Consider the following 26,977-nt stretch of genomic DNA (forward strand, 5'->3'; position numbering starts at 1 on the left):
TTGTTGTACACCTGAAAATAACACATTATTAAGCAACTATACTTCAATAAAAATAATGAAAAGCATATGCAATTTTTTTAAAACTTCCACTTCTGATACAGATATTGTATCATTTTATAAATAAAACTCAGATATATCAATAAGTAATTGAGTAATTAAGTAATCAAGTAATTAATTAATTAAAGTCTCACTCTCTTGCAGCATACATTCTAACGGGGATCCTTCACCTCCTTCTGAGTGCATCCTCAATGAGACACTTGTCACACTGTATGATAGCTCTGTCTCTGTTTTTCTCCCCCTGAACACTGCCTCCCCGTGACAGCTCTGTGTCTTACTCATCTCCCATCATCCCCACCCCACACTTTGCTCTGTGGCAGGCACACACTGAATGTTCAATGAATGACTTATATTGTGTATAAACTTTCTTTTCCTGGAAATGTAAGTTCCTGTTGCGTATAGAATCTGTGAGATTATCTAGCTCTTATTTATTCTGTTATCCAATGTTAAAATTTATTTATTTTAACATTGAGCTATTTTTAACAAATAAGCCATTTTGTTGTCAACAGGAATGACAAATGCCAAGATACTTTTGATGGACCTAAACAAAACGAGTGAAACAGTGGCTGGACGGCCACATTGACTTAACCTGTAATGTGTCTTTCCTCAAATCCCAGAATCCCTAAACCCCTTTCTCTGGCTTTCCCAGGCTGCCTGGTCTACTTGTGGGCAGCCCCTCCGTCCTTTCTCCTGGAGACCAGCAGAGAAGAGCTAATTTGGGAAGGTGCTCATCTTGTTCCCTTTCTCTTTGACCCTAAAGGTAGAAACTGAGGAGCAGGTGCTGGCAACCTTCTGTGGCAGGGAGACCACAGACACAGAACAGACCCCTGGCCAGGAAGTGGTCCTCTCCCCTGGCTCCTTCATGTCTATCACTTTCCGTTCAGATTTCTCCAACGAGGAGCGATTCACAGGCTTTGAGGCCCACTACATGGCTGTGGGTAAGTTAGAGAAGTAGGTGGCTCATCCCCGGGTCTCCCTTTCTCTATCAAGATTAAAAGTGCCTTGTGCTCTCTTCTTTAAAGTGAACACCTTATACTCACCACATAGATTCTACCAGTAATGTCTTACTGCATTTGCTCTGTCACTTGTCTATCCATCTATCTATCCTCTATCCATTAATTCATCTTTTTTGATGCATTTCAAAATAAATTGCAGACATCAGTACTCTTCTTCCTAAATACTTTAGCATGTATATTGTTTATCTAATCTATTCACATTTTTCCTTTTAATGTAAAATTTACATTCAATGAAATGCACAAATCTTAAGTACATTTAAATTTTCAAAAATTTATATTTGTGTCTAACACAAACTCCTAAAAAGATGTTGAGCTTTATCACTAACCCAAAAAGTTCCCTTGTACTCCTTCCCAACTGCAACCCACTCCCACCACCTTTAGAGGCCACAACTGTCCTGATTTTTTTTCCACCATAGATTAGCTTTGCCACTTCCAAAACTACATATAAATGAACACATACAGAATATATTTTGTGAGGTGAGGACTTTTTTACTCAGCATAAAGTTTTTGATATTCATTCATGTTGTTGCAATGCATCAGTAATTGTTTCTTTTCCTAGCAGAGTAATTTTCCATTGTATGAATATACTGCAATCTATTTATCCATGCTCCTATTGTTGGACACCTGGGTTCTATCCATATTTTGGCTCTCAATAAAATTTCTATGAACCTTTTTGCACAAGCCATTTTGCAAACATGTTTTCATTTCTGCAGGGTATAGATCTAGGAGCAGAATTGCTGAGTCATAGGGTAGGTGTATGTTTAGTTCTATAAGAAATTGTCAAACTTTTTCCAAAGTGTTTGCACCATTTTGTATCTCTCCACCAACGTATGAGAGTTCTGGCTGCTCCTTATCCTCACCAACATTTGATGTTATCAATTAAAAAATGTTTCACCATTCCGTGGGGTATGTAGTGGTACTTCATTATGGTTTTAATTTGCATTTCCCTGGTGCCTAGTGATGCTGAGCATCTTTTCATGTGCTTCGTGGCCATTCCTGTATCTTTTGGGAAGAAATGTATGTTCCAATTTTTAAACTGGGTTGAGAACATACATCTTTTTATCCTTATATTTCCAACGCCTAGGATAGGGCTTGACCCCCATAGGGACTTAGAAAGAGAGAAGCAGCATGGAGGAGAGGTTAAGAGCCCGGATTCTAGAGCCAGCCCACCTTGATTTGAATGCCGACTCCACCACTTAACTCTTGGTGTGACTCGGAGTAAGTTCTTTAATGGCTCTAAGTCTCAGCTTCATCATCTATAGAAAGGGGATCATAATGGTCCTGCTTACTATTATCACAACTGTTAGAGAACAGTGGCACCACCAGGAGTCAGGTTGCCTGGGTTTCAACCAGGCTCTCTGTGATCTTGGGTAAGTCTCTTCATTTGTAAATGGAGATAGTGGCTACTTATGGGCCTTCAGAGAGGCTTAAATGAGGGATGCAGGAACCTCCCAACACAGTGAGTGGCCCATACTGAGTGCTCTGTAGATGTTGGCTGTTGTCTTCACCATCACACATGAACTGGTTGACTGAGAGGCTCTACCTGCCCCGCAGATGTGGACGAGTGCATGGAGCGGGAAGACGAGGAGCTGTCCTGTGACCACTACTGCCATAACTACATCGGCGGCTACTACTGCTCCTGCCGCTTCGGCTACATCCTCCACACAGACAACAGGACCTGCCGAGGTGGGGCCCAGCGATGATTCTGTGCACCACCATTATGCGCCATATTTTCCGATAAGATTAGGGGAGGCTCAGAGGAAGGACAGATGTGCAGTAGGGATGATTTAAAATGAAATCAGAGAGCTGTGCCTCAGATACCACAGGGATAAAGATGTTGAAATGCCCACCAGCCTGGAAGTCGGGTTCAGGTTCTCAGAGGACCGTATTTCAGAAGCCCTAGCCTCTAGTCCATCTTTCTTACTGGGCAGCAGGAATTTCTGCTCCTTAGTCCCTACTTCCTCTTCTACTGTAAGTAACTGGCCAAGTCAAGGGAAAACCCAGGTTTCCCAGTCCTGAACCATAAACTAGGCTTCACCCACCAGGTCCTTTTTTCCTGCTCTCTCATGGCCCCTCAAGTTCCTCTGTTGATAGAGAGAACCTCAGTGCAAGGGAGAGAAGAGGGAAGAGAGAGGCAAAGACAGAGGTGGCAAGAAAACGTCCCATTCCTTCTAGCTCCCTTTGCTTTCACCTCTCATCAGTGTGCCTTCTCTGCCACAGTCTCCAGGCTGAGGCAGGGGTGGAGAAATAGGAGGACTCGGCCACTTTCCATGAGGACCTCCTGGCTAGCAGGTAATAGCCACATAGGAAAATGGTAAAATGTAGTAAGTGCTGTAAAAGAAGTGTGGACATGGTACCATCAGACCTGAGTCTGCACAGAGAAGTGAGCAAGCACTTCTCAGAGATGGTGCCCTTGATGAAGGAGAAATAACAAGGAAAGGAGGGCACTCCAGGCAGAGAGAACAGCTTCTGCAAACATACAGAAGCATGACAGAATTTGGAATGTTTGGGGAATTGCCAGTAGATTAGTATGACTTCAGGGTAAGGATCTGCGTTTTAGAAAGATCACTTGGAAGCTGAGTGAGGGATCATTGGAGGAGGGAAAGGCTGGAAACAAGAATTTTTTTTCCTTTCTCCTTCAAAAACTTCTACTTACTTCCAAATAAAACCCTATAGGACCCATCAGTACAAAGCAGGCACATAACAGGAGTTTTCTTGAACAGGGTTGTATTTTCCATGGTTTTCATTCAGTAAGTATTTATTGAGTATCTACTATGTGCTGAGTACAGAGGGGCTAAGAATGAGCAATGTTTCCCAATCCTGTTTTTCATTTTCACTTCTGCCCCCAGGTGCCTTTTTAAACATTCTCTTCCTAATTGCCTCACCCATGAAATTTTAATACCACAGACATACTGTATATATGCTTACGCACTGTATGTCTATCTGTGTATTATGCATAAAAAGAGTAATAACTCCCCCTCCCAAAGAACCAATTTTGGCCCCCTTAGGGGCGATATTCTCCCCATGAAAGTGGTTGGTGTAGAAAGTGAAAGCTTCGGGATTCAGAAGCCATTCTAAACCTTGTTCTGCAGCTCATAGCTGTGGGACTTCAGGTTAGTCACGCCCCCTTTCTGGCCACAGTTTTCTTGTTTACAAATAAGCAGGATAAACAAAGGCTTAGGAAGAATTGTCGTGCCAGATCCAGGATGGGTCAGCCCAAGGACAATGGTTCAGTGGCAAACAACAGGGCCTTGGCAGGGCTCAGCCATGGCCAGGATCCAGGACCCTGGGTGCTGGGTTGCAGCTGTGGTGAGGAACAGAGCAGAATCCCTGAGCTCAGGGAACTTACAGTCTAGTGGAGACAGGAAAATCCACTGACAAATGTATTTCATACTGGCAAGCAGTGGTCAGCAGCATGAAGAGAAACAAAAGCAAGACCAGGGCCAGAGAGTGAGGGTACGTGTGAAGGTCCTGTGTTATATGAGGGATCCAGGAAGGCTTTGAGCAGAGACCCCAGGGAGTCCTGGGCTGAGGGGAGAGCAGGACAAAAGAAGACCAGACTTTCTACCAGACCACTCCGTCTCAGGCCCCTCCAGCCCCCGACAAAGACCAGAGAATTTGCCAAGAAAGTTTATCACACTCACTGCCTTTGAGTATTGACTCTGCAAATTACTGGGTGTGTGACCTTGCTTAAATCACTTCCCCTCACTAAACTGCAGTTTCTCCATCTGTAAAATGGGGATAATGACTCCTTCCCCACTTGCGTCTCAGGACCACTGGGAAAATTGTACAGTAGCCGATAAGAAAGGGGTTGCTGTGGCCACGGGTGTGGTGTGCCACTTTGCTCCGGTGTGTTTCCCACAGTGGAGTGCAGTGACAACCTCTTCACGCAGAGGACTGGCGTGATCACCAGCCCCGACTTCCCCAGCCCTTACCCTAAGAGCTCCGAATGCGTCTACACCATTGAGCTGGAGGAGGGTTTCATGATCACCCTGCAGTTTGAGGACATTTTCGACATTGAGGACCATCCTGAGGTGTCCTGCCCCTATGACTACATCAAGGTAAGAAGACAGTGGGCATAAGCCCTGGGAATGCTGGAAAATCTTGGATGAATTGGGAAAATTGACATTCTTGGCCCTCCCTTCTTCCAGGAGAGGGGGCCAAGCAGGTTTCTTCCTAAAAATAATTATTTAAAATAACATCTACCAGCTTAATTGGATCCAGTCTAGGGATCTGCCCTGTTCCCAAACTAGCCCTTTGCCCACCTGCAAAATCCCTTCTGCCAGGTAACATAACATCATCATGAAGTAACACCAGGGTGAAGGTCATGGGGACCGTCTTAGAACTCTGTCTACCACACAGCACATCCTGGGAGCTATGCTATGAGCCTTATCCAGGCACGTAACCTCTTGAGGCTTCACTTTGCCCCCTTGCCACAGTAAGGCTGACAAGATGAAGATGTAGCCAGGATTATAGAATTCATCAAATGAGGGTTAAAGAGTGCTGGTCCTCAGAGGTAGAAGGAGAAAGAGTTAAAGGCATAGGCAGGACCGGGCCTGGGAGCTGGGAAATCCGGACCAGCCCAGAGTGCGTCTTCCCGTCTCTCCATCCCCGATGCCTCCATCTGAGTGTAAACCCTGCTCTCTTCCGGTCAACTGCAAAGCTACCTGGCGGGTTTGCTGGCTTCCACTCTTGCTCTACACGGTCTGCTCTCTCACAGAATCCAGGGTAAACTCTGTGAAAGCCAGGTTACATCAAGATTGTATTTGGAGTAAACATAAATTCCTCAACACAATATGGCCCTTGTCTGCCTTTGCAACCTCAAGCCAGGGCATTCCCTCTGTTCCAGCCCCACTGGCTTCCTTCCCGTTCTTTTATTTATTTATTTATTTATAATTTTTTTTAACATCTTTATTGGGGTATAATTGCTTTACAATGGTGTGTTAGTTTCTGCTGTATAACAAAGTGAATCAGCTATATGTATATATATATCCCCATACCTTCTCCCTCTTGCGTCTCCCTCCCACCCTCCCTATCCCACACCTCTAGGTGGTCACAAAGCACCGAGCTGATCTCCCTGTGCTATGTGGCTGCTTCCCACTAGCTACGGGTTTTACATTTGGTAGTGTATATATGTCCATGCCACTCTCTCACTTCGTCCCAGCTTACCCTTCCCCCTCCCCGTGGCCTCAAGTCCGTTCTCTACTCTGCGTCTTTATTCCTGTCCTGCCCCTAGTTTCTTCAGAACCATTTTTTTTTTTAAGATTCCGTATATATGTGTTAGCATACGGTATTTATTTTTCTCTTTCTGACTTACTCCCCTCTGTATGACAGACTCTAGGTCCATCCGCCTCACTACAAATAACTCAATTTCGTTTCTTTTATGGCTGAGTAATATTCCATTGTATATATGTGCCACATATTCTTTATCCATTCATCTGTCGATGGACACTTAGGTTGCTTCCATGTCCTGGCTATTGTAAACAGAGCTGCAGTGAACGTTGTGGTACATGACTCTTTTTGAATTATGGTTTTCTCAGGGTATATGCCCAGTAGTGGGATTGCTGGGTCGTATGGTAGTTCTATTTTTAGTTTTTTAAGGAACCTCCATACTGTACTCCATAGTGGCTGTATCAATTTACATTCCCACAGACAGTGCAGGAGGGTTCCCTTTTCTCCACAACCTCTCCAGCATTTATTGTCTGTACAGATTGCCAACAAACACATGAAAGGATGCTCAACATCACTAATCATTAGAGAAATGCAAATCCTTCCTGTTCTTGATACTTGCCAGGCTCTTTCCCACCTTTGGCCTTAACCTTCATATAAGTTGTTTTCGCTGCCTGGAAAGTATTCTTCCCTCCTCTTCCAATGAGAAGCTCCTTCTCATCCTACATGTTTCAAATCCAATGTCACCTCCTCAAAGAGGCCTTCCCTGACTTCCTGTTTAAAGTTATTATCTATTATATTAATGATGAATTATACAAACTACATAGATGGGCTTCCCTGGTGGCGCAGTTGTTGAGAGTCTGCCTGCCGATGCAGGGGACACGGGTTCATGCCCCGGTACGGGAAGATCCCACATGCCGCGGAGCAGCTGGGCCCGTGAGCCGTGGCCGCTGAGCCTGCGCGTCCGGAGCCTGTGCTCTGCAATGGGAGAGGCCACAACAGTGAGAGGCCCGCATACTGCAAAAAAACAAACAAACAAACAAACTACATAGATTTTACTACATAAACATATAGCATATATTTATATTATATCTATACATCATCCTGATTATTTTTATAATGCTTACCAAAGCCCGTAATTATTTTGTTCATTATCCATTAGTCTGCCCCGACTAGGCTGCAGGGTCTTTGAGAACAGAGGCCTTTTCTGTCCTGTGCACCTGGACAGGGCTCTTCTCCTTTCTGAGCCATAATAGATTCATCTATGAGCAGAGGATTATGAGCCTGCCTTGTCCACTTCCAGGGTCATTGTAAATTGTAAATGGGAGAGTGGAGATGGAGCCCTTTGGTGAATGGTAATGCCCACTAAAAATGTGAGTGAACACCATGGGCTCACATTGAAGCTTCCAGAAAACCCCGGGTGCAGTGTAGAGACAATCCCTGCAGCAGCCTCTGCCACTCAGGTGTGACCCTGCTTTTTCTCTGTCTTGCCCCTCACAGATTAAAACCGGTCCAAAAGTTCTGGGGCCCTTCTGTGGAGAGAAAGCCCCAGAACCCATCAATACCCAGAGCCACAGCGTTCAGATCCTGTTCCGCAGTGACAACTCAGGCGAGAACCGGGGCTGGAGGCTGTTGTACAGGGCAACAGGTAACACGGCCTCTCCCCTCCTGGGTCACACTTGGCTCCCATGCTCAGCCCTCATGGGGCAGTGGCCACGTGGTGAGGGGGAGCAGGCCTGGGGCTCCTCCTGGGATGTGGCAGAACTCCCAACTCTGCCAGTGAGCAGCTTGGGACCGAGGCAAATTCTCTTTACTGACTCAGTTTCCCATCTGTAAAATGGGCGCAAGGGCAGCAATGATGGTGGGTTTGGACTAGATGTAGATTTCAAAACTGGCTGCACTTCAGAATCACATGAGGAGATTTAAAAAAAAAAAACAAAACTGTTTTCTGAACTTCACCCCTTCACGCTGTGATTCATTGGGCGTGGGGAGGACCCCTCCGGTGCCAGCCCTCCTCACGTCTGGGGCAGGAATTTGGGTGAGAGTCTGTAGCTCAAAATGTTTCACCATGGCCGTTTGCCTCCATGTGTCCCCCAGACTGACAAAGCCCACAAGCCTCATTCCCCAGTACCTCGAGGCACTCAGTCCTGGTCCATACCCTGCTGGAGGTATTTGATCCAACGGGCCTGCAGTAACTCGAGGAAGAAGTGGGTAGACATCAGTGACAAGACCACAGCTGTGTGTGACTAATCCAGTTCAGAGACTGTCCTGGACTTGCCTGCATCATCACATATAGTGCCTGCTTGTGGGGAGAGGCAGGAAGAGGATATTAACAAAGGAGAGTTTGTCCAGGAAGGAGGAATCCTATCCAATTTAGCCTTTTGAAGAGAGGGCTCAGGAGCATATAATCCCAGTCTCTCTAACACTTTGAAGAATGGTCTTGGGAAGAAAGAGTGGGGTCATCGTGCGTGACCCAAAAGAGCAAACTATGCCCACTGAGTAAAAATTACAAGGGTATAAATTTCAGTTGAATATGAAAATTCTGTTCCTTTAATCAGAGGAGTCTAGTATGAAAGATACAGGTTGGGAGGTATCGAGCTCCCTGTCCCTGTAGGAATGCAAATAGATGTCTGAGGTCTACTATAGAGGATGTAAAGGGAACATTAGACAGGAGTTGCACTCAGTGACATTTAATATCTTTTCCAACCCTGAGTTTTGATGAAATCATCTGGCCAACCACTTCATTTTACAAATGAGGAAATAGAGGTCCATGTTGGAAAGTGACCTGCTCAAGTTTCCAAAGTAAGCCTTCTTCAGGGCCTGGTAGGTCCAGGCCCCCACAGCCCGGGGGTATGGTTTTTGTGTGGCTTTTCCACCTTCATCAGGCCTTGCATTCTAAGGAATGGCCTCTCGTGACCAGACTTTTCTTTGTTTTCTCACCTTCTCCTTTCATTGTTCCCCACCAGGGAATGAGTGCCCCAAGCTGCAGCCTCCTGTCCATGGGAATATCGAGCCCTTGCAAGCCAAGTACTTTTTCAAAGACCAGGTGCTCATCAGCTGTGACACAGGCCACAAAGTGCTGAAGGTACAGGGTCCTGCCGGGGGAGGGAGGTCATCCAGGCCAGAGAAATTCTCCAGAGCCTCCCAGGGCAGGCGGGCTTCTAGAGCTTGTCCTGGTCCCGCCACAGTATTTCCTACCTTCTCCATAAACCTCCAAAATGCATCAGAGATTCCAGTCTTGTGAAAATTCAAAGTGTGTGTCCCAGACTCTCATTTCTGAACGTGACACAAAAGTCAGAGCAAATCAAATCCATGCAGCCCGATAACCAGTACAAACAACATTAACAAAGTTTGTCAGGCTTTTGGGGGGGACCTGGGATAGAAGTAGAGATTTTGAAGGTGGCAGGTAGGCATTGCTTGCTCTCTGAAACAGTCGTTCTCCTAGGAACCCCATGGTTAACTTAAAAACAACAACAAAAACAAAATCACCTCCCAACCCCACCTGAGATCAATTCAAGCAGAATCTCTGGGGCGGGGGGGGGGGGGTCCCGGTGCCTGTTCTCTGTTAAGTTGCCCAGGTGAGTCTGATGTGAGCCAAGTTAGTGGGCCGCTGCTCTCAGGGAACGATCATCCAAGTGAGGGCCCCACGACATCAGCACATCACTTGTTAGAAATGCAAAGCTGTGGTCCCCAGGCCAGACCCACTGATTCAGAAGGGCCCAGCTACCTGTGCAAAAGCCCTCAGGGGCTCAGGTTGCTGCCGCTCACTCAGGTTTGAGAGCCGCTGCTCTGAAGGAGTCACGGGTCCAGGTTTCCCTTCAGAGACAGCCTCCCGGACCCCTTCTTGCACACAGTCCTGGCCTGTCTCCAGAGTAGGAGCGGGGGGATACGAATTCAGCATCTGTCTTCCCCTTAGCTTCAAGCTCTTGGAGGCCCACGGTTGGGAAAGCTCAGGGGAGGGCAGCCACCTTTGCTGTTCGAGCTGCTTTCACTGGGAAAAACCATAGACCCCACCGTTCCTCCTTCTTCCCATACCTCCTTCATGTTTCTTCCCAGGATAATGTGGAGATGGACACGTTCCAGATCGAGTGTCTGAAGGATGGGACGTGGAGTAACAAGATTCCCACCTGTAAAAGTAAGAAAACACAATCGGTTGATTCTAAGGCTCATGAGCTCCCCAGCACTGGTGGGGTCCGAGCAGAGCCCACACAAGGGGGGAAACCTGGCAGGTACAGTCTGAGCGGGTTAGGGCAGGAATTCCACAGGCACATCGGGGTTGGACGAAAGTTTATTAATGTTTCTTCCAGCAATAAGATGTTAGAATTCCGAAAGGACCTTGTGGGTCCCAGTTTGTTTTCTAAATGCTAATTTTACCTCTGCCTGCAGGCAGGTTGCCAGATTTGCTAAAGGAATAGCTTGTTTCCAGGTTCGAAACTAGCTCTGGCGATTGCTAATTCAGGAAACTATTTTGGCACTGGTGCCCAGAGCCCAGTGACCTTGCCAGCCTTTACGTGGCCATCAGCTATATCCACTGTCTCCTGGGACAGCTCATGAGCTGGGGCTGTGCAGGAAGGGCTGTGCGGTCAACACAGTGAAGCAGGGGGTCCAGTTCTGCACTGGTTCTTGGGACTCAGAGTTCTTGCCTTGGCTCTGCTCCTAAGCCACGCTGTGACCAGGGACAAGATCCTTCACCTCAGCTGTAAAGATTTTGGATTAGCTCTAGAATATATCCCACTGGTTCGGAAATAATGTCATCCCTATAAGTCACCTAGTGAGCTTGTAAAAATACAAATCACCGGCCACCACGCCCTCTGCCCCTAACCGGGTGATTTCAGTGCAAGACGTGTAAGGACCACAATTTTAGAAAACTTATCTGTGGCAACAGTGATGAGAGGAGGCCTGGCGACAGAAAGGGAAGAGAAAAGAGGGAGGGAGGGAAGGAGAATATATTTTCGAATGGAGAGGTGAGGAGTTGAGAATTAGGGTGGGTCCTGCCCAGCCCCATTTCATGACCTCATATAAACTTTAGAGTGTTGTCCTCTTCCCTTCTAATAAATGGCTTGGGTCCAGTAGGCAGGCGGATCCACTCCCACTGCCCCAGGGGGACACTGTCAGGGTGGGGCTCCCCTGAGGCAAATCCCAGGCATAATTTTGGAGCAGAAAGTGCTTGTTTTCAATTTTCTTTTCTATATGATGATGAGGCTGGAGTCAGCCCAGTGTGGGAAATGGGTGCACTTTATGGCTGCAACAAAAAGTCTCCACAGACACTTACTGGATGCCTGTGCAGAGGTCCACAGGGAATTCAGATGGAAAAGACAAGGCCCAGGCATTGAAGAACTAAATGCCAACAGACACATCTGCCACCTCCTGCAACACGTGGCTCGTGTGTGGTGCTGTGACTAAGTTCTGTGTGAAGCACTTTGCAGAACAGGGCAAGGAGGCGGTCTGAAGGACGAGGCAGAGGATGAGGGGTAGAGAGGACAGGGTGTTGCTTTGGAATTTCTAGATTCAAATCCAGACCCCACCAGTTAAATATGCATGAACACTTGACGGAGACTCATTTGGCCTGAGTTTCCTGCATTCTTGATTGTTCTGTGGACTGAGTTAATGTACGTATCACACCCATGGAGCACCAGGAATAAGTAAGAGCTCTGTAGAAGCTTGTTTCTTTCTCCTACCCAACCCCCTCATAGGAAGAGGTTGGTTTCTCTCATTCATACTCTTGGAAAGTAGGAAACGGTAATAATTTTTTGTCCCTGATGAAACACACACTTTTTTTTTCTTTTTTTTGCGGTACGCGGGCCTCTCACTGTTGTGGCCTCTCCCGTTGCGGAGCGCAGGCTCCGGACGCGCAGGCTCAGCGGCCGTGACTCACGGGCCCAGCTGCTCCGCGGCACGTGGGATCCTCCCAGACCAGGGCACGAACCCATGTCCCCTGCATCGGCAGGCAGACTCTCAACCACTGCGCCACCAGGGAAGCCCGAAACACACACTTTTTATTGTCACAGAAGTATTGATAGAGTAAGGCACTAATGTATCTGCTGGTGCTCTTTTATGTGACGTATGCTAGTATACAAAGGTATGCTGTCATTTTGTACTAAAGAAAAGAGGAATTTTTCCTCCCTAATATGGCCTGGTTCTCCCAGCATAGCCTGAATCAGGACTATTAGACTCCCCACTCAGACATACCCGGCATCTCTGCTTGTTCACTGAGTAGGTATTTATTGAGTACTTTTGTCCCAGGCATGTGCTGGGTCCTAGGGGAGATGCAAAAAAGACAAAAAACACTGAGAAGTTGTGAGTCCCCAGGGACTGTGGGGAAAGCAGTTGGGAACAGACAGAAGTGTGTGTGTGCAGTGAAGAGACTTGCACCAAAACAGGAAGTGGGAATTCTGGGCTGTGGTTCTGGCCCTGCGTCCACCTTGCTGGGTGACCCCAAACAAGTCCTGCTGTACTCTGATTCCATCTGCCAAATGAGGGTTTGGACCAGATGAATGCAAAGCTTGCTGCACGGGCAGAATGTTATCATTGCCATGAGCCAGGATTTATGACTGTGCAAATTCTCAGAATGGTACGCATTCCACAATCCCAAGCTGTCCTTCACACTGGCTGTACCTACACTATGCATTCTTAATCGATTCTGGTGGAGTGATTTCTGTATTTCCTGCAGCAACTGTTTCTGCTTTGCTTGCTAATTTTTCTTTCTCTTCTTTCTCTCTCTCCCTCCTTCTCTCTGCTTCCTTTCTCTTTACCTCCTGACCCCTCTTTGATCTTCATCATGGTGGCAGAAACGGAAATGGATGTGGAGAGCGAACCTGAGTCAGAGCAAGTGGCAGAGTGAATGGCGGGACCCCACACAGTGCAGACATCCAGGAATGGACCACTCACAAGACCCCTGGGTCCCAGAGCTCCTCCATCCCTCCCCATCCTGCCAACACTCCATTTCCCATTTCAGTGCGGATTAGAATGGATGCTGAACAAGGCAACACAGGCCTAAGCAGTTGAAACCGTGGCGTATATGACAACTCTCCTTTTGAGGGTTCACCCATCATACAAATACATTATGCTGAAAAGATAATGAAAAGATAATGGGGGATTTTTTTTTAGCACTTCTATGTGGACTATACTCTTATCAAAGGAAAAATGGCTTTCATTCTAGAGACATTCACATGGTCTTAGGTAGACCAGGTCAAAGTGGGCCCTGATTTCCACTCCACACTTCAAGTTTCAATGGGCCAAAATGCCTGTGACTTTATGACTTTAATATTTGTCCCCATTGCTATTTTCTTAGCAACCATGAGTAGGTGAAACTAACAATAACTCATAGAGCATGGATTTTTAGGAAACCTAGACCTATTCTCATGCCCAAGAGTTTCTCTTCCACCTGTACCTAACACAGGGCTGAAATTCCATCATCAGAAGATCTTTCCTCTGGGGTTTACAAATTTTGCATTTCCGAAAATTCCCTAATTAAAGTTTTTCAAAAGATAGGCATCACGCTTGAAAGCAGCAGTCCTCAGCTCTGGTGCCATGGGACATCAGTGGGTCATAAATAATGATAAAGAAAGGGCTGTGGAGGGTGGGAATCTCTGCTTCAGCCTGAACAAAATCTGGGTAGACATATCAGAGCACCCCTGCATTACATTGTGACTGCTCAGTCTATTTGCTGATTGAATGGCCTCTTGACGAAGGTGGAATCCTGCAAAGTCGGACAATGAATGGTCCGGAGACTGCAGCACCATCCTAGGTCAAGGGCACCCTTGAGAGAGGAGATGGGGCAGTCACTAAAGATAAGCATCAGTTGGATCAATATTTTTAAGACCACAAAGTATAATAGGTCTTGTATTCAGTGTGAGAGAGGGGATCGTAATTTAGACGGAAGATATGATATAAAACCAAATAATTGCAATACCAGGCAACTTAAGATACATGCCTCAGAGAGCAGTGAATAAAGGGCCATGCAAGGAGAAATGAGGAAGCAGCCCTATCCAATTAGAAGAATGAGAAAAGCCTTTCAAGAAGCAGCGATGTTCGATCAAGGCCTGGAGGGTGGCCAGAGCATGAACCACATGGTTTCCTGTGTAGGGAAAGCAGCAGCACAGTGAGGGGTGTGTGACACTGGAATGCAAGGGCACGGCAGGAGGGACGAAGATGAAAGTGGGGTGGGGCAGGTCAGGGGCATCCCTGGGACCTGAGGGCCAGGTGAGCTGATTGTGTGTGGTTCCCTAGGAAGCCCCAAGACTGTGTCAGTGTATCCTCAGGGCGGCAGGGCAAGAAAGACATGTCTGAAGGAAAGTAAATGGCAGGAAGAGTGACAGTGGAGACAGGGTGTGGGTGGCACAACCCAACCCAGAGACTGATGAGAATGGGAGGCCAAAGGAAAGGGGAAAGAAAGAGCGTTTTGATCCCAGAGTGTGGAAGTGGCCAGACACACTTTAGAGAAGATGATGAGACCCTTTCCCAAGCAAAGAAGATGGACTAACTGAGGAAGCAGGGTCTGGATCTAGCATCTTGGATTGTGGCAGGCAGAACTCAAAGGGCCTTGCGAACGGGAAGCTGTCTCTAGGTCCCAGAGACGCATGGCTCTTTGCCTGCCAGTGTAGACTTGGGGAGAAGGTTCACCTCTTCCCCACTCACTATACCCAAGCTGAAATGACCCTCTGTTTTCCACTATCTGTCACCCCCTCTGTCTGGTTGTAAAACCAGCTTCATCAGTGGGCAAAGTTACTTCTCTGGAGTAAAGTGAAAGCAGGCTCTCCGTCCAGACAATCTCTCTGCACCAGTGCTGGCTGCGTACAGGCTCTCAACGGCCTGACCACCTAGCCATGTCTATGACTGACTCTGGAATCCTCCACCCAGAACTAGGTATTAGGTCTTGAGGATAATTTGGGCAAAATAAATTGCTAGACCGAAGTTAAGGGACTCAAGAGTAATACAAAGATCCAGGCACTAATCAATGGTATTTCTTTAAAAAGGAAGAAAAATCTGCTTAGAGACTCTGCAGGAAAATTCTTTTAAAATTGTTTATAGCTTTAGATAGTAAATATTATTGCCTCTTGTTATCATAGTGCTGACCCTTACATGCTTCCTCCTCAGAGTAGAAGGGTGTCTCTACCTTTGGGAGATCAAAACAAATGGGAGCGATTTGTCCAGGGGGATTGGAGGCCAGGAAACAGCACTAACCAGTTCTCTTGGCGTTTGCCTTCCTTGTAGATAGGAGGTACCTACCTGCTTTTACTCCCATGCTTCATCCTTCTCCTCCACCCTGAAGGGTCTTAGAATCATCTGTATTTTCAGTTAGATAACTCTCTGTTCAATCAAAAATATAAATTTGGAGTCCTAAAGTTAAAAATCACAATTTCTGAATGCGTCTCAGGGCTAAATTGCCCCTGTCTCTGTTTCCCGAGGTGACCAGGTGAAATTCAGGAGGAGGGAAACTCTGGCTTTAGAATATGATCCTCTGAAATTATCACAAGATGGATAGCTAATGTCCACCATTACCCAGCTAATATTGATTACAGGCCGTTTTCACTAGAAAACAGATCCTAGGAACTGTGAGTCTGGTTTACTTAAAAAAACACTGAGTTTAAGGTCAGGTGTGGTTCTCTGACTGTAATTCACTATGTGACCTTAGACCAGTCAAGTCTCCCCGCTGGGCTCATCTGTAAGTAAAGATGATGTTCTAGGTTGCCTGACTTCAGGTTCCTTTCCACCTGCGAAGTTCTGAGTCCTCTGGGATTCTTCAGTTCTGGCAGAGGCTGTTTGAACTAAGATTAGGATTTCCTTAGACATGAGCACCATCTTCTAACAAAGGCCCCTGAAGAGACATTGACAAATTGGGTCCTCAGCCCCTGACCTGGCTCCTGGCACACTCGTGCTGGACTGGCAAGCTCTCCTAAGATCACCTCTGAGGAGCAGGCATCTTTGGTCTTGCCCTACAGCCAGCCCCAACGTCCAGCCACCAACAACCAGAGAAAATGAGTAGGTGAAGACTAAAAGTTGGTCCCTCCTGACCCCCCTTCTGCCTTCTGTGCCTGCAGAGAGCCAGCAGGGTGCGGCTGTGTACTCATGCAGGAGCTGGGTTTCTTTTTGTTTGTACTTTTTTATGCCAAGCTCCAAAGTGAGCACAATAATTGCTCTTACTCAGCATGTGGTTGGGTCTGGAAGAACTGAAGGTTCTTTGGTTCATGTGAGCCAGAATTTTCTCACTGAGACATGGGCTTCATGCTTGGACAGAAGAGGATTGCACAATAGAACTGGAAGTCAAGGAAAGGGCCCTGATGGGGAGAAGACTGGGATCTCCTTGAGTCTCAGCAGACCTGCCCCTGCCCTGGAATTGACACCAGGCCAGGTGAGTTGACCACACAGCAGTCATAGATGGGAGACACCCCAAATGCAGGGCCACCATGTGCATAGACTATAACGTTGCTCTCTGGAGTTGTGTGCAGTGTACAAACTGCACATCGTATGAGACACGCACCAGATGGCCCCAGGAAGAAGAGGAAGGGGTAATTGAGGGGTCTCACTCTCTTCTCTCTCAGTTGTGGACTGTGGAGCCCCAGCAGAGCTGGAAAACGGACTGGTCACATTTTCCACCAGAAACAACCTTACCACATACAAATCTGAGATCAGATACTCCTGCCAGCAGCCCTACTACAAGATGCTGCACAGTATCACAGGTGAGCCTTCCACGCTAAACCAGCGCACTCCGTCCTCACATGCTCTGGGTCTCAGGGTTAGGCTGGGGGCTGAAACAGCCAGTCTGTTGGCCACGGTTTGGGAGGAATTGGGAAGAGAAACCCTTGGAGACATGCCTCACCTCTCCCTGCCTCAGGCCTGCACCCCGAGTTAAGCTGCATGACATCCCTGTACCCACACAGACATACAGCCTCTGGCAGAGAAGGAACCCTCAAGGAGATGTGAAGGCCAGTCAGTTCTGCTTCCACCACAGACTAGCACTAAGAAAATTCTCCTAATTTCTCAAAGCCTCCAAGTCCTCCTTCCAGAAAGGGAATAGTGATAGCGCTCACAGAGCCAGCGTAAGTCTCATGAGATGGTGGGCACAAGCGTGGTTTATGAAAGGGTTTGTTAAGTGGAGAAGGGGGGGCAGAGGAAGTGCGTCACAGAGAGCTGTGTGACTAATGATGAGAGGTGCCTCGCAGGGGCTGGGCGGGGCCCCAACAGGCAGGAGTCAGATTGCTCAGAGCCTTGGACACCATACTGAAGAGCATCCTGTTTATTTTTGAGGCCAATGGGGAGCTATTGTGATTTTGAGCAGAGATGAAACGATTCCCAGTTTAGAAAGACGTTTCAAGTTGCAGACGGGACTGGTTCAGAGAGAACGGCATCAGAAAGACTTTGGAAGGCTTGCAATGATCCACAACAGAGGAGTTAAAAATGCAGATCTATTTTCCATGTGCTATAAATCACCTATGTTCTCCTTCTTCTTCAACCTTTTCTCCCTCTCCCAGATGTATATACATGTTCTGCCCAAGGAGTCTGGATGAATGAAGTCCTGGGGAGAAGCCAGCCCACCTGCCTGCCAGGTACCTCCCCCTCAAGTTCTCTGCCTCAGGGTCTCCCATGCCAGGCCCTCGGGCCGCAGGTGCTCTGCCTGCTGATGGAGTAAGGGGTGGGGAGGTCACGATGCTTCGACTGATTTTTAAGAGATAACGTCAGAAGGGCAAAGGTCAGAAAAGCCTAGCCTCACATCTTCTCAAACCAGCCAGCCTCTATGTTCAACCTGTTCTGTCACACCAGGAGCCTTCTTGCCTCTTCTCTCTGCAGTTCTGCACCCTTCCCACCAGGTTTTTCATCCCACAGAGTTGGTGTTTGCCCTGGCTGTGCACCAGGAAAAGTGAGAAAGTAGACACCTCGTCCTCAAGCACTCACTGTGTTTCAGAGGAGGTGGAAATCAGACAAATACCAAATGACCATAGGACAGAGCAACAAGCTCTTCCAAAGAGCAATGCGTTCAAGTCTTAGTGACTGCTACCTCCCCCAAGCCTGTCTACTGACCCTACTTTAAAATGAACAAAGAACGTTGTGGTAATAGGAAACGTCCCTGGCCATCACAGCTGCTACGAGTTCCCAGAGAAGGAGGAAATTCCTGCATGTAGTTGTCTGGGAGTAAAGGGATGGGGACTGGTTAGGAAGACTTCACTTAAGAGGGCTTTAAGTCTAAGAAAGAACACAAAGAATTCGTGAGGAGCTGAAACAGGGGAAAGGCCAACCCATCCACGCTCTGCTGACCCCCATCATCTCAGTTAGGCTTAGCCAGGAGCACACCCAAGGGCCACGGCTGGAGAAGCCTCAGAGAAGATGGGGAATGGTGGAGCTGTGGCAAACTGGAGGCCAAACCCCCATTTTGCTAAAATACTAGGTGGACCAAAGACGGCACTGCAGGTGGCTTCCATCCCAGGCAGCCATGTTGCGGTGTCTAGAAGGGGAGGAGGCACTGAGCTGGGAGTCATGGGCCCGGGTCTTGGTCCCACTGTTGTCTTTTCCTAATTGCAAGCTTTGGTAGGTAACCTCACGTCTCTGGGGCTAGGATTTCGTACCTCAGAAGTGAAGGAGAAGTACCAGGTGATCCCTGACATTCTATGACTCTTAATGGTCATCGTCCTCTAGATTCATACAAAGCATCTTGCAATGAGTCATGCAATTCTTTTAACACCTGGTATCGAGCAGAACATCGTGTATCATTGAACCAGGCCAGAAAATTCTAAATTCTCCCCCACTAAAACACCAAGATTGAACCCAAAGGCAAGCCAGAATGGAGAAAGCCATTTCATCTGGCATCATAATATCCCACCTTTCCAAGGAAACTGTTAAGAAAATATTACTTGCCCCTTATTTGACACATGAGAAAACTAAGGATCAGGGAGGTGTAATGATTCATCCAGGGTTACCTACAGAAAGTTAGAGGCAGAACTGGAAGATGGACCCAAGACTTTTGATGTCAACACCAGCAATGCTGAGCCATTCTTGACTCTGCCATCCTCATGAACCCAGAATTCTCGAATATCACATTTCTGTTTTTAGGGCCCTCCCTCAGTACCTCCAGTCTTCTAGAGCCCAAATCTGACTTCAGCACAGCTGCAGCTCTAGTATTTCAAGGTGAATCCTTTGCCTCAGGAAAGACTGGATGGAGAACGGTAGCAGCCTAAAAGAATGGCCCCATTTCAATGAGCACTCTCAAAGGCTTGCTGCGTCATTCAACCTCTTGAAAGGACAAGAGCGTATCAAGAAGAAAAACAGACTTTAGTGGGAAAAAATGAAGCCAGTGTCCAAAGAAACAGGCTCCATTTCTGGCTCTGCCACCAATAACTTTGAGTGTGTCACTTGCCTTCTTTGAACCTCAAGTTTTCCATCTGTAAGTGAGCTGTTCTCCAAGCTTCCCCCGCTCAGACACTCTGTGACCCAGAGTATGCCACTGGCACCTTCGTGGGAAAAAGGCACCATTCAGTGCCGGCTTTGCTGTGACCGTGGCCTGAGCCACAGAAGCGTCCCTCACCAGATGAGGGCCTATGAGCGCTCAGTGCGCTGTTCTGCAGGGCCAGTCGCAGACCTGCCTGGAGAAGCCACTTGGTAGGCTGCCGCTTATAATCGGGAGTCTGGCCTTCAGCTCCGAAAGGCCTGCCACAGACAATTAGCGAAAACCACCTCACGTCTGGCCTGGGGTGCACAGCAGGGTGCCTCGGGATCACGTAAGAAGCATTTGGCGTCCAGAAGAAGAGCATCTGAAAAGCATTAGGCTGCTGGAAGCCTGACCTCTCAGAGTTGCCGAGAAAACTCAGATGCTCCTTGGTCTTTAAAGGACTGCTGAAAGTATTGCAGGCCAAGGGATGTAGCCTGGCAATTCGCAACCCAGAGGAGGTCCACGCTCATACCAGGCTTAGCCCCCAGACCCAAGCACCCTGCTTGGAGGGGCCCTTGGGAGCTTATTCTTAGGCAGTGGGGGGCTGGTTCTGAAGACCCTCTGCTCACGGGCCAAAGGCGTTTGGCTACAGGAGGCTGGTGGTGCATGTGCATGCTCGGGGTACAACTCGGTAGAACGAAGTTTGATCAGACCTTTCTTCTTTCCCTGAAGGTACTACGGGGTTCCCAGGTGCAATGATGGGTAGAGCAGAGCCTATGCATCATTGCTTGTAGGTTATGCCACCTTCCCCTAACCCTGGATGCCCTGGGCATCCCTTCACATCATGTGCCCTTTAGTCCAGAGAAGAAAAGGTTCTTTATCCGTAATGAGGCACTGTGGGACACAAGGACAAGACATTCATCTTAGAATCTAGTTAAGCCCCTGCTACTCAACTTAATAGCAATGTGACCTTGGGCTAGTCATTTAACCTCTGGAGAGTTCTACTCACCTATAAAATGGGGGTGACCAGGGCAGATGAAATAAAAATCAAAGGAATTTGGAATTTAAAGGATCCTTGGAGATCATCTTGACCAACTGCCTCATTTAGCAGATCAAAAATTGAAATCCAGAGAAGGAAATATCCTAACCCAGAGTCACACAGGACAGAGGAGAGAAAAGCCAGTTCAAGGCCCCAGGTGTCTCAGTTCCCAGTCCAGTGTTTGCTGTGACTTGCTAGACAGTATTTTAATTTCCTTCCATCTCTCAAAGCCATTGATCTGTGGTTTTCAGAAGTTTTCTAAGTACCTACGGCATGGACCACGTCAGGGTTCTGAGATGCCTTTCTAGGGAAGAAAGGGGCAAAGTGACCACTGCTAGAGATAGTCCTGACTAAAGATGATCCAGGCCACAAGTGATCTTGGCTGGAATGGTTCAGGATGGTGAAGGCCCACATATAAAAAGGTCTGGTCCATAGACAGCCCTGGCTACAGAAGGGTCCAACTACAGATGGGCCAGACTAGAAAGACTTAGGCCAAAGATGAGCGCACTCACAGCTTTCCCAGGCTAGCATGGCTCTGTGATGCAGAGTAGGGGCCGTGGTGGCATAATCTACAGTGGGTGAGACGTGCATTTCTTTCAGAGGTCCTCCACCTGGCTGACCTGACGTGTCTCTGTCCCTTGTCCCCGCTCCCTCCTTTTCCTTGCAGCGTGTGGCCAGCCCTCGCGCTCCCTGCCAAACCTGGTCAAGCGGATCATCGGGGGCCGGAATGCTGAGCCCGGCCTCTTCCCGTGGCAGGCCCTGATCGTGGTGGAGGACACCTCAAGGGTGCCCAATGACAAGTGGTTTGGGAGCGGGGCCCTGCTCTCTGAGTCCTGGATCCTCACGGCAGCCCACGTGCTGCGCTCCCAGCGCAGAGACAACACGGTGACACCAGTCTCCAAGGAGCACGTCACCGTCTACCTGGGCCTGCATGACGTGCGGGACAAATTGGGGGCTGTCAACAGCTCGGCCGCCCGAGTGGTGCTCCACCCAGACTTCGACATCCAGAACTACAACCACGACATCGCTCTCGTGCAGCTGCGGGAGCCCGTGCCCCTGGGGCCTCATATCATGCCCGTCTGCCTGCCGCGACCCGAGCCCGAAGGCCCGGCGCCCCACATGCTGGGGCTGGTAGCTGGTTGGGGCATCTCCAATCCTAACGTGACGGTGGACGAGATCATCAGCAGTGGCACGCGGACCTTGTCAGACGTCCTGCAGTACGTCAAGTTACCCGTGGTGCCGCACGCCGAGTGCAAGACTAGCTACGAGTCCCGGTCAGGCAACTACAGCGTCACAGAGAACATGTTCTGTGCCGGCTACTACGAGGGTGGCAAGGACACGTGCCTGGGGGACAGCGGCGGCGCCTTTGTCATCCTCGACGACTCGAGCCAGCGCTGGGTGGCCCAAGGCCTGGTGTCCTGGGGGGGCCCCGAAGAATGTGGCAGCAAGCAGGTGTATGGGGTCTACACCAAGGTCTCCAACTACGTGGACTGGGTGTGGGAGCAGATAGGCTCCCCGCGGGGCCTGGGGGAGCTCCAGGTGGAGCGGTGAGCTGCGTTACGTCCTCGGGGCGCCTGCCCTGGCCAGCCCGAGCGAGGCTGCACCACACACTCCCAAAGACGGCATACTCCATGTTACTCACGTGACCAGTGGGATGGACCACGCTGCTCCCACCCTCCCAAGACAGCCCCTGGGACCCTGAGAGGCAGCAGTGTGGTACAGGGAAAAGGCCCTACACAGGAGGCCTGGGTCGCTGGCCCTGGCGAGTCCCCTCCCCTCTCCAGGCCTCCTTCTCCCCGCAGTACAGTGAGGGAGCTAGACTGGGGCCAGTACCCCCCACTCCTCTCCTGAGTACTCACCCCAGGGGCCTCGTTCACTGCTAGTCATTTGTCAAACCCAGTGGCCCTGCTCTCACTCTTGGCGTAACTGAGCTTGGACCTGACTGTTAGAAAATGTTTCCTTGCCGTGAGCTAAGTCCGTGTGTTCTCCCAGCTTTGCCCTCTGGGTACATTCTGGCCGAAAACTCCTCAGGTTTGGGGAGACAGGGATGACAGCCTGAGGCCCCTCTCTCCGAGTGTAATGCCTTGTAGTACTTTTGTCCCTGGGTTTTCTCTCCCCAAACCTCTTGCAGTCCAAGCCTTATCCCTTCTGTTCCCCGTTAAAGGAATTTCAGAGGACAAAGAGAAAGTTGGGAAGCTCTGTGGTGGCTGGGGGGAGGAGAAGAGCAGGGGGAGGCTCCCCAAGCCCGTTACATTCCCACCAACCACTCAGAGCACATCATTTGGACCCACACGTCACTCCCGAATACCAGCTGACCACACGGGTGTCCACACCTGGCACTCCAGACAAGCACGAAGCAACCTTCCAGCCTTGAAATGTGTCATCTGAACAGCTTCAGCCTCAGGTGTGGAGACTCAACTGGATTGTTTGGAGAGAGAGAAGGCTCACGCCATGCTCCGCTGTGCCTTTGGACAGGGAAACAGAAGAAGGAGGGCTCAGGGCATAGGAGTGACCCAGTCCCACCAGACCGCCCCGCGTGTCTGTGGTCTGAGCTCTACAGAGAACACACCCAGCGTGGGTGTTGAGAGGGATCCAGTCCTCCAGCTTCCAGAGAAGCAGGGACTTGCCCGTGAAAGACAGTGAGAAGAGAGGGAGAGCCCAGAGTCCTGGGTTCCAGCCCCAGCTCTGCCCCCGACTGGGCCTCAGTTTCCCCATCTGTAAAAGGAAGGCATCAGATCCCCCTCAGGGTCCTTCCAGCTCCGGCGTTCGGTGCTTCCAATGCCAGCAGCCTCTCCCTGGCCCTCACAGGGCTGATCATCTTCCTTCTCCCAGGCTCGCTCTCCTGGGGACTCTCCATCAGAGAAAGAAGAAGCCCTGAGAGGGATTCCAAGAGAGCAGTTGGGAAGCATCCGCTTTTCCAGTCGGGTCCTGGAAGCACACTCCTATGTGTATGAACAGTGCATGTAGAGGATACTATATTTTGTTTATTTTATATCACAAGCTTCACTCCTCTGTAAGTTTCCTCTGCACTCCGTTTCTCCCATCAGGGGACTAAAGTGGAAATAAACCCTCTGTGGATAACCAACAGCCTTTGTTTTGGGGTTTGGTTATTGTTGATGTTCGTTTGTTCTGACTTTTTTTTTTTTTTTTTTTTTTGCCGTACGCGGGCCTCTCACTGTTGTGGCCTCTCCCGCTGCGGAGCACAGGCTCCGGACGCGCAGGCTCAGTGGCCATGGCTCACGGGCCCAGCTGCTCCGCAGCACGTGGGATCTTCCCGAACCGGGGCATGAACCCATGTCCCCTGCATCAGCAGGCGGACTCTCAACCACTGCGCCACCAGGGAAGCCCTGTTTTGACTTTTTGAAGAAAACCTGGCCCCTCATGAAGCCAAAATCTCTCCCATTGCAGAAACAGTACAATTTTTGTCACCTGGACATCATCCAAGAAAGGGTGCTGAGGAATGGAGTCGGTTATGGACATGTGTCCTCTCAAAGGCTGCCCATTCCATCACGGAAGTGCCTGCCGTTTAATTCCTTGAGTTCAAAGAGCTCAAATGAGCACGCAAGGCAAGACCGTGTGCACCTAGGTCTCACAAAGGCAAAGGGAATTAACGTCATTAGAGGAGTGGAGATTGCAGTATTATGGGAACTTAAGGAGGGGGAGGTTCATACAGCTGAAGAGGATCTGGATACATTTGCAGAGAGGTTACAAAGAACGCACTGGGAGATGGGAGACAAGGGAAGAGGGGACAAAGATGAAGCAGGAAAGTGTGCCCTGAGTAGAGTGGAGGCAGAGGTGATGAGGGGAAGGTGGACAGAGTCTTGAAGGTCATTCTATGTTATTCTATGTGCTCTGTCCTGTAACCAGTGATTCTCTAGTTTGGGGTATATCAGAATCACCTGGAGTGCTTGTTAGGAATGCAGATTCCTGGGTCTCACCCATGGGAAATTCTGAGTCAGCAGGTTAGAGCGTGAGCAACATGCTGTGAAAAGTGGAGGGGTCGGGGAAGGACCAAGCTAGAGAGAGCGGTTGGGAAATTACAACAACCATTCTGGAGAGAGGTGGTGAAAACCCCCCGGACCTAGGGTGTGACACTGCAGATGTGGGCGTGGGGAGTTTGAAAACATCTAAGTAGTGTATTGGGCAGGGCTTGGTGTAGAGGCATCGTGTGAATAGTGCAGACACAGAGATGTGGAGTAACACAAGCTAATCTGTTAGTGAGAGCTCCCCATACAAGGTACTCCTGGTTTGCCTTTGTTTGGGGTTTGTATCATAATGAAACTGTCATGCTTTTTACACTATTGAGAGCTAAAAGAATCTTACATTATGCCTTATACTTTACATGTAGCTGATTTCGAAGATTATCATGTCTTGTATTCTATTACATTTCAGAGTTTTACTTTCCTCTAGATATTTGGACTTTATGTTGTGACATATTGAGACACAGGTGTCACGAGGTTGCATGGAGAGCACATTGTGACATTACTGTCTGCTTCTTCTGGTGACTTTTTTTACCAGTTTAGTGGCTGATTAAATACGGATGTTGAAGAAGAGGGAGGCAACGAGGATGCAGTCCGTGCAGACATTGACAGACATCTGGAATAACAAAGGGGAGACAGATGGGTGGTGAAGGGTGGAGACCATGACTTGGGTTTTCTGTGCTTGAGGAGTTTATGTGCAATCCAGCTGGAGACTTCAGGATCAGTTCAGAGGAAAGGGCAGATTAGAGACACTGATCTGAAATTCATCAGGGTCTAAATAGTGTGATGGCATGGGAGGAGATGGCATTATCTACTGGAAGAGAAAAGAAAAGGGGGCTGAGGACTCAAAAAGGGAAAGACGAGCATTGACGGCATGGAGAGAAGAAGAGAAACCCCAAGAAAGAGACAAGGAAGAGGAATCAGAAACACAGGAAGAGAGGAGCTTCAGAAGCCAAGGAGGGAAAGTGTCAAGAAGGATAAAGTGATCAACAGTGCAAATGACCCAGGACAGTCCAGAGGACGCTTCCAGGCTGGACTTTCCCGGGTGCTGGGACCCAGTCTCTACTGTCAACTCTGAGAGAGGATCCAGGGAGCAGGCCCGCGCTCATGTTGAAGTCCTTAACCCTTCCTCCCTCTTACTTTATCCTCCTCGTCCTTTATCCTCCTCCTCTTCCTCCTCCACCACCTCTTTCTCCTCCTTCTTCTTTCCCTCTTCTCTCTCTCTCTCTTTCCCCCTCCCTCCCACACCCTCCCTCCTTCTCTTTCTCTCTTCAGGCTTCTCCTAGGTTTTTATCTCTTTCCTGAGATAGCACACTGCCCTTACATCCTCCCTTCTCTTAGTTTATATGCTCAGTTCTCCAGGTTTTGCTTCCTTGAAACCTAAAAACCTCCAGCAGCCACAAGGCGAGGAGATTTCCTAGAGCTGAAGAATACGTGAGATAAAATTTCAGAAATAGTGTTCTCCTATACATGTAAATATCATCTTTGAAGTTCCAGCTATGGGCCCAGAGTCGTTCTGTGTCCATCCATGATTACAGATCTATTAAATATTCAAATGGCCACTTTATGTCCAAATTTGTGTGGAGCGTGGCACTTTATTCCTTTGAATCCACCTCCAAAGGACAGGGAAGGATGCAGATACTGGGTGTCATCTCCTCTTTCCAGAAGCTTGACTATGGAAGAGAGGGGAGGGAGAGACTGTGGAATGAGTGAGAATCAGGGAAAATGGAAATTTGATTTTTAGGATGAGAGGTCTTGATCATGTTTTGGAGGCATAGACAAAGGAGAGATGCAAGACAGAGGAGAGGGGTGCGAATCCTCAAAGCCAGGTCCCCAAAAGTTTGGAAGCCCAGAATTTGTTCTGAAGAGAAGAAAGTTTACAGAGGGAGCAGATGGAGAGGAGGATGTTTTTTGGTTTGGTTTGGTTTGGTTTTTCCATTAGTAGCAAGTTTTTCTACAAACTTTCCATGAAGTGATCTCTGGCAAATCTGGGCTTTTAGCCAGCAGCTTAGCAACCCAGCAGAGAAGGACCTCCTAGCAAAATTCCCAAGGCAGGCTTTCATTGGCCTGGCCAGGGTTACATTCCCATCTCTGAGCAATCGCTGTGACCAGAGTATAAGAGGCTTTCATTAGTCAGGTCTGGGTCACATTCCTACCCCTAGAACCAGAGGTAAGATCACTGCAACTCAGGCTATATGGACAAGAAATGGGGGAAGAGTGGGCCCCAGAGGAAAATTGGGGTGCTGTTACTGAAAGGAGCAATGGATGCTGGGATATCAAAAATAACAGATGTTCCTAACAGAGGGTGATGTGCTAGTAGCTCTGGCAAAGGGCAAGATGGAGCCCAGAGTGTGAT

The 26,977-nt window shown here is 48.6% G+C and overlaps 1 protein-coding gene across 4 annotated transcripts in view; it reads left to right on the forward strand.

Moving 5' to 3' along the window:
- MASP1 (MBL associated serine protease 1) overlaps window positions 1-26,977 on the forward strand; it is a 62,803-nt gene that overhangs the window by 24,684 nt on the left and 11,142 nt on the right. For 2 of the 4 annotated variants that reach the window (XM_027109184.1, XM_027109201.1), the window contains 9 exons: window positions 818-995; window positions 2,628-2,759; window positions 4,938-5,134; window positions 7,743-7,890; window positions 9,209-9,327; window positions 10,299-10,377; window positions 16,784-16,921; window positions 17,714-17,788; window positions 21,309-23,730. In XM_027109184.1, coding sequence (XP_026964985.1) covers window positions 818-995; window positions 2,628-2,759; window positions 4,938-5,134; window positions 7,743-7,890; window positions 9,209-9,327; window positions 10,299-10,377; window positions 16,784-16,921; window positions 17,714-17,788; window positions 21,309-22,192 — 1,950 coding nt within the window. In that variant the 3' untranslated portion in view covers window positions 22,193-23,730. Of the gene's footprint in view, window positions 1-817; window positions 996-2,627; window positions 2,760-4,937; window positions 5,135-7,742; window positions 7,891-9,208; window positions 9,328-10,298; window positions 10,378-13,030; window positions 13,498-16,783; window positions 16,922-17,713; window positions 17,789-21,308; window positions 23,731-26,977 lie in introns of those variants that run through there. The other 2 variants (XM_027109193.1, XM_027109211.1) reach the window with 2 other exon arrangements.

The sequence above is a fragment of the Aethalodelphis obliquidens genome, unplaced genomic scaffold (assembly GCF_003676395.1).
Source record: "Aethalodelphis obliquidens isolate GAN/ISIS:26980383/991018 unplaced genomic scaffold, ASM367639v1 scaffold1, whole genome shotgun sequence".
NCBI classification, from domain to species: Eukaryota; Metazoa; Chordata; class Mammalia; order Artiodactyla; family Delphinidae; genus Aethalodelphis; species Aethalodelphis obliquidens.